The 11,275-nt window shown below is 43.9% G+C and overlaps 1 protein-coding gene across 2 annotated transcripts; it reads right to left on the bottom strand.

The window, feature by feature from the left end:
• Window positions 1-227: 227 nt before the first annotated feature.
• On the bottom strand, window positions 228-10,891 carry LOC115465911 (myosin light polypeptide 6-like). 2 transcript variants are annotated; one of them, XM_030196763.1, is made up of 7 exons: window positions 10,779-10,891; window positions 10,545-10,572; window positions 6,485-6,628; window positions 3,587-3,760; window positions 3,031-3,108; window positions 2,559-2,600; window positions 228-497 (listed from the first exon to the last, which is right to left on the bottom strand). In XM_030196763.1, exons 1-6 carry the CDS (start codon window positions 10,779-10,781, stop codon window positions 2,572-2,574), a joined length of 456 nt encoding a protein of 151 aa, XP_030052623.1. In that variant the 5' UTR covers window positions 10,782-10,891; the 3' UTR covers window positions 228-497; window positions 2,559-2,571. The 2 variants fall into 2 exon arrangements, with proteins under 2 accessions (XP_030052623.1, XP_030052622.1); XM_030196762.1 differs by lacking the exon at window positions 2,559-2,600 and having other exon boundaries at window positions 10,779-10,889.
• Between the last annotated feature and the right edge of the window lie 384 nt (window positions 10,892-11,275).

The raw sequence follows: 11,275 nt of genomic DNA, 5'->3' as shown, positions 1-11,275 counted from the left end.
TTTTTTTGCACAGAACAAGCCTCCTGTAGACTAGCCACGGTTAAAGCTGACAGTTATGAAGAGCCAGAGACTAGAGTATATTAAAAGGCTTTGTAAGAATGGATAGCGCAAGAAAGGCTTGAGGGTAGCATACAAATAGAAATGTATACCTTGCAAAAAAAAACAAAAAAAAAAAACATGAAACTCAAAGCACAGAATTTTAAAAATGATTTCTTTATTACAGAAAATAACTTATTTTGCTTTATTGCATCTTGATTAGGACATGATCAGTGCCTTCCTCTTTACAGACGTTATGGAAGATTGTGCCTCCGTTGATAGCAGGACTTTAAGTGTCAAATGGGTGAAGAGAGCTCCTTTCCAGCTGCCAGAAGGGGTGCATGCAGAAAGGTGCAGCTTAAGTAGGTCTCTAACAAAGAAGTATTTTAAAACAGAACAGAATAAAGCTGGAAATGGTCATCCTCAGAAGCATCAGGCACTCATCACTGCTCGCACCAGCTCTGGGGAAGGAACAGAGGACATATCAGATTATGCAGCCTATACTGAAGGCGAAAGAAGAAGAGAAGGGCAGCTCACGTTACAGGTTAATTACAGAGAGAGTTCTTCCACAGCAAGGCTGCCCTGAATACAGAACACAGACCCACAGCGGAGTGGCCACTTAACTGCCTAAAGAACAGGCCAAGAATCAGAAAAAAACAATTAAAGCTTTGTTGATGGCCAAAAGATTGAGGAGTAAGTCACTTCTAAACTTTCAGCTGAGGTGATGAAGGATGTAGTGTCCATTCCACACAGGCTTACAAATTCAGGTACAGTTTGTAACTCACCTTCAGCTCCGATAAGGAAAAACAAGTCATTAAATCCAATTCATTCAATCCCCACCTAAACCTACAGGGAAAGCAGTACAGACAGCAAATTCAGATCATCTAAACTGCTCTACCTCTGTTGTGTCTTATCATCGGCATCATTCTTTTTTTTTTTTCCAATATTTTTATTGAGAAAATTTTGTATTATTAGCATTTGTATAGTGCTACCAGACACACGCAGCGCTGAACACCTGACACAAACTCCCTGAGCCTATACGCCGTGCCCCCTCCTTACCCATCTTCAAATCAATGCTCAAAGCCCACCTCTTCAATGTCGCCTTCGGCACCTAATCAAGAAAACTTAACTACCCCAACTTGACATTTCGTCCTTTAGATTGTAAGCTCTTCCGAGCAGGGACTGTCCTTAATTGTTAATTTGTACAGCGCTGCGTAACCCTAGTAGCGCTCTAGAAATGTTTAGTAGTAGTAGTAGTAGTAGTAGTAGTAGTAGTAGTAGTAGAAGAGAGACAGTCCCTGCTCAATAGAGCTAACAATCTAAAAATATACAGACAGACAAGACAATTAAGGACGAGGGAAGTACTGGGTGAGAAAGGAACAAGGGGAGGGCAATTGAGTAGTGGCTAGGAGCCAAAAGCAGTGGTGAAAAGATGGGATTTCAGCATAGATTTGAAAACAGGTAGAGATGGAGCTAGACATACAGGCTCAGGAAGTGTATTCCAGGCATAAGGTGCCGCGAGGGAAAAGGAACGGTCTGGAGTTAGCAGTATTAACATCAATAAAGCATATTGTTAAGCTATACACATATAACTCGTACTCCTCCCTTACCCCCTCTGTGCCCTCCCCTACCCCTTTTGCTTGAAATAAAAGTTACATGGTCTTATGTAGTTCAACTTCAGCATTCTTTTACGTGGGAAATACTCCTTACATTCAACCTTTATAGCAATGGGACCACCAGTTGTGGAGCATCCAAGTCAGTCCCTGAGTGGGCTCTCCACTCTATATTTGTCCCAGATTTAAAAAAAAATTGGACACTTGACCATTCCGTATTGCTGTAAGTTTTGTCATCTGGTATAGATAGTCCATTTTGTGTACCACCTTTACCACTGGTGGCATATACATCGGCATCATTCTTACTCTGCACTAAGCCTCTTTTTCCCCTATGTACTGAGGGGGGTATGGAGTCGCTAGACAGTACACAAACCTGCTCTCTATAATTAGGGTCTGTTCCAGAAGTTCAATCACAGCACAGTGAGATTAAAAAAAAAAAAAAAAAAGGAAAAAGGCAGGAAAGAAGTCAGGCAGCAGCCACCCTGATCACATCAGCAGGGGAAGGGGCCAGGCAGTCTCTACTTTTTCAAAGGAGACACAGAGAGCACCAACTGAACTACTTGACATGCTCAAATCAAAGCCAGCCTTCATTAAAGACACCAGCAGTTTGGAAGCTGGACAGTAGCTTAGGCCCAATCTTCACCATGGACCAGTTAGACTGGGAGTTACCAAGCTAAGGTTTGCCTCTGGTTAGAATTAAGACAGGTCAGAGCAGCCTCATTCAGGCCAGAATCTGTTAATCTACTATATATATATGCAAAAATGATATATATATGGAAAAAATGATATACAGATTTCAAGTCAGCTCCATGCAGAGGCATGCTGATGAGATTTAACGGAAAAAAAGGGAAAGAATACTTTAAAAAAACTAAATTTAATAATACAGCAGAAAAAATTGCTGAGGCCTACCCCAAGGAGCCTCTCACGCAGACATGATGTGCCTGACAAATGCTGCAGAAGGAAAGAAAGACATATCAATCCTCAAACTGTAAAATAATTCAGCACAATCACACAAGCCCTGCAAGTGTGAAACCAGGAAGCACAAAAGCTGGGCAAGTCCAATGGCCACTGCAACCTTCTAAACAGCATAAAGTCTTTGAAACAAGCACTCATCACATTAAGAGAAATGAACCGTCACTACACAAGTGTCAGGGTCCTGTTTAAAAGTATATCATATTCACTTACACAACAAAAGTTATATACAACCTTCATTAACAATTTGTTTTACTATAAGCCAATATGTTTGGGTCAAAAGATTCACCCCCCCCCCCCCACACTAAATGCCAAGCACTAAGAAACTAAGCCACATAGCAGCATTTACTTAATCCTTTGAAATAACTTTGCCCTCACAAACCAGCTCATGTCAACCTTCTCCTCTCACCTTCATAATTGATACAGCCATTGGAATCCTCATGTCCAGCCAAGAGCATCTCCACTTCCTCATCTGCCATCTTCTCACCTGCAAGAAAGTTAAGAGGGTCATGAGTGACCTCAAAGGTAGGTCTAAGCCAAGGCCACCAAGTCTATTAAACCACTCCAAAATTTCTCCCCTCAAACGCTCAGAACATTCAATTCAATTACCCCAAATAGAGTTCTATGCGGTTTACAGGAAGTAAACAGAGCATTCCCTGGAGCTACAAAATTTATTACATTTAGAAGAATTGAAACACACCATAGTTAATACATTGTACTAATTTTGACAAGTAATTGATTCCACATCCCCCCCCCCCCCCCCCCCCCCCCCCAACAGCAAATATAACCTGAAGAGTGTACAGGCTGAATCCAGGTCACACAGAACTGATCTCCAACTGTATGGGGTTATGGCTTTTAACTGTAGTTCTCCTAAGCCCACACCTCTCCTCAGGCCTACAGGGCCCTTCATTAGGGCCTGCTTTTTTTCTCAAAAAAAAAAAAAAAAAAAAGTGACTGCAACTTACCCAGGGTACAAAGGACATGGCGAAGCTCAGCTCCTGTCACTGTTCCATTCCCCTCCTTGTCAAAGACCCGGAGCCCCTCCACAAAGTCCTCCAGAGTGCCCTGCTCCTTGTTCTTGGCAATAGTCTGCAGCATGGGCAGGAAACGTTCAAAGTCCAACATCTTTGTGTTCAATTCTGAAGACAAAAAGGCACATGATCAGAGCACAAAGACACCTGAACACAGCCAAGGCTTTGGACCTGCAGGTGCACCCCCCCCCCCCCCCCCACACACACACACACACTTTGACCACTATCTTCAGGAAATTTAAATCATTAAAAAGCTCCAAACCACTCAAAACACTGCAGCCAGACTCATATTTGGAAAAGCGAAATATTAAAGTGCCAAACCCCTAAGAGAAAAACTACACTGGCTCCCCCTGAAAGAACGAATTACGTTTAAAATATGTACCCTGGTTCATAAAATTATTCATAGCGAGGCCCCGGCATATATGTCAGACCTTATCGATTTACCAACCAGGAACTCAAAAAGATCAGCATGCACATTCTTGAACCTCCACTACCCCAGTTGTAAAGGACTTCAATATAAATCAATATATTCATCCAGCTTCTCCTACATCAGCACGCAACTATGGAATGCAATACCAAAAGCCTTAAAAACTATGCATGACCTAAACAGCCTTCCGGAAACTACTAAAGACCAACCTGTTTGAAAAAATATACCATAATGAACCATCATAATGACCTAACATCATAACTCTACCACAACCAGATAAAATCGAATTCTATACACCTAACTGCTTCAATCAATTTTCACCAATGAACATTAACGCATCATACGAGAGGATTCTGAAAAATTACAAGCGGACCTTACGAAACTGGGAGTCTGGGCGGCTAAATGGCAGATGACGTTTAATGTGAGCAAGTGCAAGGTGATGCATGTGGGAAAAAAGAACCCGAATTATAGCTACATCATGCAAGGTTCCACGTTAGGAGTTACAGACCAAGAAAGGGATCTGGGTGTCGTAGTTGATAATACACTGAAACCTTCTGCTCAGTGTGCTGCTGTGGCTAGGAAAGCGAATAGAATGTTGGGTACTATTAGGAAAGGTATAGAAAACAGGTGTGAGGCTGTTATAATGCCACTGTATCACTCCATGGCTCCAATTCTGGTCGCTGCATCTCAAGAAAGATATAGTGGAATTGGAAAAGGTGCAGCGAAGGGCAACGAAAATGATAGCGGGGATGAGACGGCTTCCCTATGAAGAAAGACTAAGGAGGCTAGGGCTTTTCAGCTTGGAGAAGAGACGGCTGAGGGGAGACATGATAGAGGTATATAAAATAATGAGTGGAGTGGAACAGGTGGATGTGAAGCGTCTGTTCACGCTTTCCAAAAGTAGTAGGACTAGGGGGCATGCGATGAAACTACAGTGTAGTAAATTTAAAACAAATAGGAGAAACTTTTTCTTCACCCAATGTGTAATTAAACTCTGGAATTCGTTGCTGGAGAACATGGTGAAGGCGGTTAGCTTGGCAGAGTTTAAATAGACCGCTACTAAATGGACTTGGGAAAAATCCACGATTTCGGGAATAACATGTATAGAATGTTTGTATGTTTGGGAAGCTTGTCAGGTGCCCTTGACCTGGATTGGCTGCTGTCGGGGACAGGATGCTGGGCTTGATGGGCCTTTGGTCTTTTCTCAGTATGGCATTACTTATGTACCCCTTTACCTCTCATGCTTGAACTGATCTTTCTACCCAACATACTCAACAATTTACTTCATCATTTATGAACTTTAATGTTAAACTGTTTTGTATTTCTCATGCCGGAAATAGTGATTATCATTACGGCATAATGTAAGCCACATTGAGCCTGCAAAAAGGTGGCAAAATGTGGGATACAAATGTAATAAAGTTACTGAGCAGGCAACCTCCCTTCACCTGACACTTACAAGAAAAAGGGCTTGGTCTGCAGGAGATGGGGAGAAGCCACTGATACTGAAGAGCAGCGAAAACATTTATTCCCTGTACCTGACCCAACCAGCTGCTCAGAACCGAATCTCCCCCCCCCCCCCCTCACATTAACTCTAAACATCATGGATCTACTACTCTGCTGAAACCCACTGAGAGAAATGGAACAGATGCACTTTAAGACCAGGGGTTCTCAACCCAGTCAGGTTTTCAGTTTACCCACAGTGAATTAAGACTGCATGCAGTACCCTCCATTCTGTGCAAATCTCTCTCGTACACACATATCCTGAAAACCTAGCTGGCTGGGTGTGAACTAGTCTGGGTTGAGAACCCCTACTTTAGACAGATGAATAAACTAAGGTGAAATGGGTAGAGGAAACAAAAAGGAAGAATGTTCATAGGCGGCTAGGCACTCTTGTCATTTTTGGGCTCTGTACATCCTTTGGGAGGCGATTCCAATACCTTGCAAAATATTGGCATCCTTATAACAGCAGAATGAAAATATAATACATTAAAGTATTAGTCTTTCACCATTCTACACAACTTGTGCTACACATGAACCTCAATGAGTTATAGAAATTCTCTTCTCACCCTCTCGTGACAGGAAAGAACCTGCCCCAAGCTCCACCCCCACCGTATTCCCTTGGGAGAATCTTCCTGCTGCTGCCACATCCACACCAATACTCCACTCTTTCACCAATGGCATCTGTTCCTTCAAAGTGGCCACATGACCTGCACCCACAATTTTTCCATCCCAACTTCAAAGCTAGAGGGTCCTCTAGCATCAAAAGGAAACTATATTGAATGTAGCAGGGAATGTTTTCCAAGTACATCAGAAATCAACCAAAAAGGCTGTCTTTACAACACTGAGGGAGAGTTGTGGAGGTTCAGGATCTGAGTTTTGTGCTTGGACACCCTCTCTCCACTCACCTTCAGGCTTTGGGTTGCCCAGAACCTTCATAACTTCAGCATTGGTAGGATTCTGACCCAGGGCCCTCATCACATCACCGCACTGGCCATAACTGATTTTGCCATCCCCTGTTCGGTCACAAAGGTAAAAAGCCTCCTTGATTTCTGAAGAGAGAAAGATCAAATCAAAGTGTGTCAGGAACATACTCCAAAGAGACAGGGGTGTAGAAGCCAACCGTATTTCGGTTTTGGTTATGGTGCTGAAAGTGGTCTAAATTTTTTTCTGCCTGGTTTCAGTTTCCAAAAGCCTACAGCCATGGTTTGGTGGAAGCTGAAAATTTGTGCTTCTGTAATATAACTGCAATTAATGCAGTTATATGATCTCACATAGTACTTATATGGTAAACAGAGTGCTGCAAATAAATGGTTTTAATAAATTTGAAATGATACAACTCCTTAGGAGTTACTGATAAGACACCAGCGATCACTCTAAATATGGCATAAAGTCAGCCACTGAAAAGTACTGTGGATTTTAGTTTCCCATGTGTGAGGAGGCTATTTTGTTTGGAGGTAACATTTAATCTTTCAATATTTAAATAATTATATATATTCTGGCTTGGATACTATTTTTGGCGATTCTAATTTATTTCCAGGTTGTTGGGTAAGAAGAAGATGCAGCGTCTTAATCGAACTTGTGGTGTGCAGAAGCTGGATTCTATGAGAAAGGAACCTGCAGTATAACATTAGAAAATAAATTTGAGAAATATCTTGCAAGGACTATATGCTCTGAAATCATTTAGTAACATCAATGGGCTTTTTTTTATTCTGGATTGTGCCTCAGGCTGGTAAATTGTCCACAGTGTAAACCAGCGTCTGGACTCCTTTACCCCATTTTAGGAAGAATCTATTATCATGCTTGTCCTTAAATCAGTTTTATAACTAAATACAAAATAGGCAAACATCTCAATGCTGCTTTCTCTTGTTACTTGTGCATAATAGGATGGGAAGAATAAAAAGCTGGTAATTTTTTTTTTGTTTGTTAAACACACTCTCACAAAGTTCCTGTCTCAGAGGATATTTAACTACATCTGCACTGACTTGGAAACCTAAACGTGCCAGACTTGTTGAGAAGTCCTTATTATGACTCTCCCAGTTGTCAGCTAGTGCTTGCATTTCCTGGGACTGGAGGGTAATCTCCAGTGGGTTCAGTAGAGGGCTGCCGACTGCAAGGTCTGACAATCCTCAGTGGGCCTCATTGGTTGTGTGAATGTGAACCAAACTTTAGTTTTTGGTTTCAGTTGAAACCAGGTGATACTTCATGGCTGTAGTTTCAGCCAAAACTAAAAAACACGTTTCAGTTGGCCTCTACAGGGGTATGGGCTATGTCAGCTTGACACAATGCATTACAAAGTTAGATCCAATTCAGAATACATCATTAGTTAGAACAGAATACAAAAGAAACCAAACACATGCTGATTTTAAATTCTGCAGGGGAAACCACATAACTCTTGAAAGACCTCAACCTTGCCAATTAACCTTAAACATAGTACTGTGCTGTTTGTCCTAGAACTATGTAACCACCAGGAATCCCTTCAAAGACTAAAGTCAGGGCCATTTATATACAGACTAGTAAAAAAAAAGCCCGTTTCTCATTGAAATGAAACGGGCGCTAGCAAGGTAATCACCTTCTGCCATTAATGTTTTTAAGGGAAGCTCCAGCGTCCCCCCTCCCTCCCAATTCCAGGGTCCCTCCCTCTGAATTTTTAAAGTCCTCGTCCGGCAGCAGCAGGAAAAAGCGTACAGTTTTCCTTTCTCTGTCTCTCAGCTCTGGTCCCGCCCTCATTTCCTGTTTCCGCAAGGGCGGGACCAGAGCTGAGAGACAGAGAAGGGAAAACTGAAGTAAGTGCCGAGCCTGCATGCTTTTTACCGCTGCTGCCGGACGAGGACTTTTAAAATTCGGAGGGAGGGACCCTGGAATTGGGAGGGAGGGGGGACGCTGGAGCGTCCCTTAAAAACATTAATGGCAGAAGGTGATTACCTTGCTAGCGCCCGTTTCATTTCAATGAGAAATGGGCTTTTTTTTTTTTTTTACTAGTCTGTATATAAATGGCCCTGACTTTAGTCTTTGAAGGGATTCCTGGTGGTTACATAGTCAGGTAAGTCAGGATGACTTTGAAAATTCGGAGGAAGGGGGCCTGGAACTGGGAGGGAGGGACGACGACCCTGGAACTGGGAAGAAGGGGGGACGCTGGAACTGGGAGGGAACGAACTTCTGGTGGGTGAATATTATATGCAGCCTTCCCTTCCCTCCAAAGGCGGTGCACTGAGAGCGAGTGCGAGGCCTGTGGTTGGTCCCTTCTCCTTCTGACGTCATGTTTCTTTCCCTGGCAACTATACAGAGTTCCCTCGAGGGCGGGGCAATTATGAACACTACACAGCTTCACTGCCACAGAGTCAGCTTCAGAACGTTGGTGGTGCAAATTATTATAATAGACAATCTAAGCACATGCTACACTAATTTCTAGAGCACCCTCTCCCAGGTGCCCTGCTTACAAGCATAAATTTTAACCCCGTCTTGACTGAAGAAATGTTGATACTGGTGAGGGGGCCTCCTCATATTCTCGACTTTTCTGTGCCTCATGCATCACTCTGGGTGTCACAGGCTTTTAGCATGCACCACAGCTTGGCAGAGAGATGGCAAAACACAGGCAGGATCCTCATTAATACATCACTGGTACCTACCTTCTATCACAATTATCTAGTCAGGTTTTGGTCTGAACGGGGTCTGTAAGCAATCGTTTACAAGTTATTAGCAACCAAAAATGCCAGGGTAATGGATCAGCTTATATTCATGCCACTGCTTACAGCCAGAGGCCGCTTGACAGAACTTACTAAATATTTTAAGGTTAGGTCTCCCTGGTAGTGTTCATTCTCATTTAAATTCCACAAGCCTCAGGTTAAGGCTAGGCATTAGGATTTGTGACCCTAAACTGTCCTTACTCATAGTTCTAAGAGATCCCTTAGATGTTTAGGCATTTCGTACTAAATGTGTCAGTGTTAGCTTAGGGAACGGCATATTTTGACACCGAGTGAACAGGACCAGCCTATTTGGACAAATATATCAGAGAAGCACATAAGTATAGTCTAGGGGTGGCAGTAGCCCCCCCCCCCCCCAAAAAAAAAAAAAAAAATCAATATTGACACTAACTGGTCCCTCTCCCCCATACTATTAATGTGACTTCCTTACCCTTCGCCCCTCCCCCAAAGTAGGCTGGGAAACTACACGAATGAGAATACCAGACCGGAAAGGGGTAAAGGGTAATCATAGTAACATTGATTTACTTTAGAATCCAAAACCTCATAAGACAAAGTAACAGTAGAAAAAAAAAGAAAGCGGGGGATCTGTTACAAGAGAGAATACGGTAAAGTTAAAATACATCAACTCTGAGGAAGAGCGTCAAAGGAAGCCGTGGGAAAGGCGCCGACAGCTTCTAGCTAAGGGTTTAATAATAATAATAAAAGGGACTAAAAGGTGCCCCCGCTCACTCGCTGCTAGACGTTACGTTCTCAACCCAGTCCACGAATATTGTGCGGCAGCAGCCGGGATCACCCGGAGCCACTCCTGCCCGTCTGTCTCCTGCTCTTTATCCTTATAAGGAAATGAGAGAACAAGACACCACGCCCCAGAGGAAGACTCGTCTGCACCTCCCCAGCGCACTATATCGTGACTTTCACATCAGATACTAACGATGATGCAAGTTAGACGCACAGGGCTGGCTCTAGCCGTAAACGCTAGGGTGAACGGGAAGCGAGGCCTCATCTTCCCCACCCGCCTTCGCCAGCCACTGTACAGGCTACTGGGGAAAGAAGCAACCAAGTAGCAGGGAGACACGTTGCAGGCAAGGGCAGATTAAGAGGGAGAAGCCGCACACACCCTACACTTACCGGTGATCTGCTCCGGGGAGGAACTCGATCTAAGGAGAACGGGGGACAGAGAGAAAGCAGAGAGAGAGAGAGAGGGTACAGTTAGGATAGAAGGAAGGAGGCTGGGCCATAGGCCCTGTGCTCTGCAGCCACTTACCAGCGATGTGATCTTCCGAGAAGTCGCACTGTTCAGGGAAAGAAAGCGAGTGAGAAGCGGCCCAGACACACCCTGTAGCCCCACCCGAAGCTCAATCGCCCGATCTCCCCCAAATTCCAGACCTCGCATTACCCTATCCACCCTTCCTACCCCGCCCCCCCCCCCCCCCCCCCCCCAAAGCTTGCCACATTCTCCTCCTCCCTCGCCCAGCTCCTTTCCCCACTGCCTCCGCACCATGACTGCTGCAGCTGTCGCCTCGAACCGTTCGGGACAATCTCTTGGAATGTACTATTCTTCTTGTGCACGCAAATACTTTCTACCTTCTGTGACATCACAATCGTAAGCTCATTCCGGAGCTCCAATCACAAGGACCGACGTCAGGCGCTGGCCTTATAAGAACGGTCGGGTGTGGCGAAGACTAGTGTCGGGTCTGTTCGTCCTCTGGTGGCTGCTGGGCGAAAATGGCTTTCAGAGGGTGATGCGGCCTCCTTGTGGCCGATCAGATCATGGCAAAATGTTTGTTTTATTATTTCTTCTTCAAGTTGGTATATAATGTTGCTAATATAGAGGCTGTTTTTCAAAAGGTTTCAACTGCCTTACTTTGCTGTTGTGCATCTACATTAGTCTATTTGTAAGGGGAATATTGGGCGGGTTTTAAGTAGATGTCCCGATATTCAGTGCTGCTTTACATAGTGTTTTTGAATATCCCTAGAGAATCATACGGGGACAAA

The sequence above is a fragment of the Microcaecilia unicolor genome, chromosome 3 (assembly GCF_901765095.1).
Source record: "Microcaecilia unicolor chromosome 3, aMicUni1.1, whole genome shotgun sequence".
NCBI classification, from domain to species: Eukaryota; Metazoa; Chordata; class Amphibia; order Gymnophiona; family Siphonopidae; genus Microcaecilia; species Microcaecilia unicolor.
Note: the sequence above shows the minus strand (reverse complement) of the source record. Positions and strands in the feature narration are given on the sequence as shown.

Excerpts from the sequence above, each read along its gene's own strand:
- LOC115465911 (XM_030196763.1), bottom strand. Across the intron at positions 3,761-6,484 it reads GGGCAACCCAAAGCCTGAAG|AATTGAACACAAAGATGTTG; the intron begins GTGAGTGGAGAG and ends TTTTGTCTTCAG. Across the intron at positions 2,601-3,030 it reads TGGCTGTATCAATTATGAAG|CATTTGTCAGGCACATCATG; the intron begins GTGAGAGGAGAA and ends TTCCTTCTGCAG.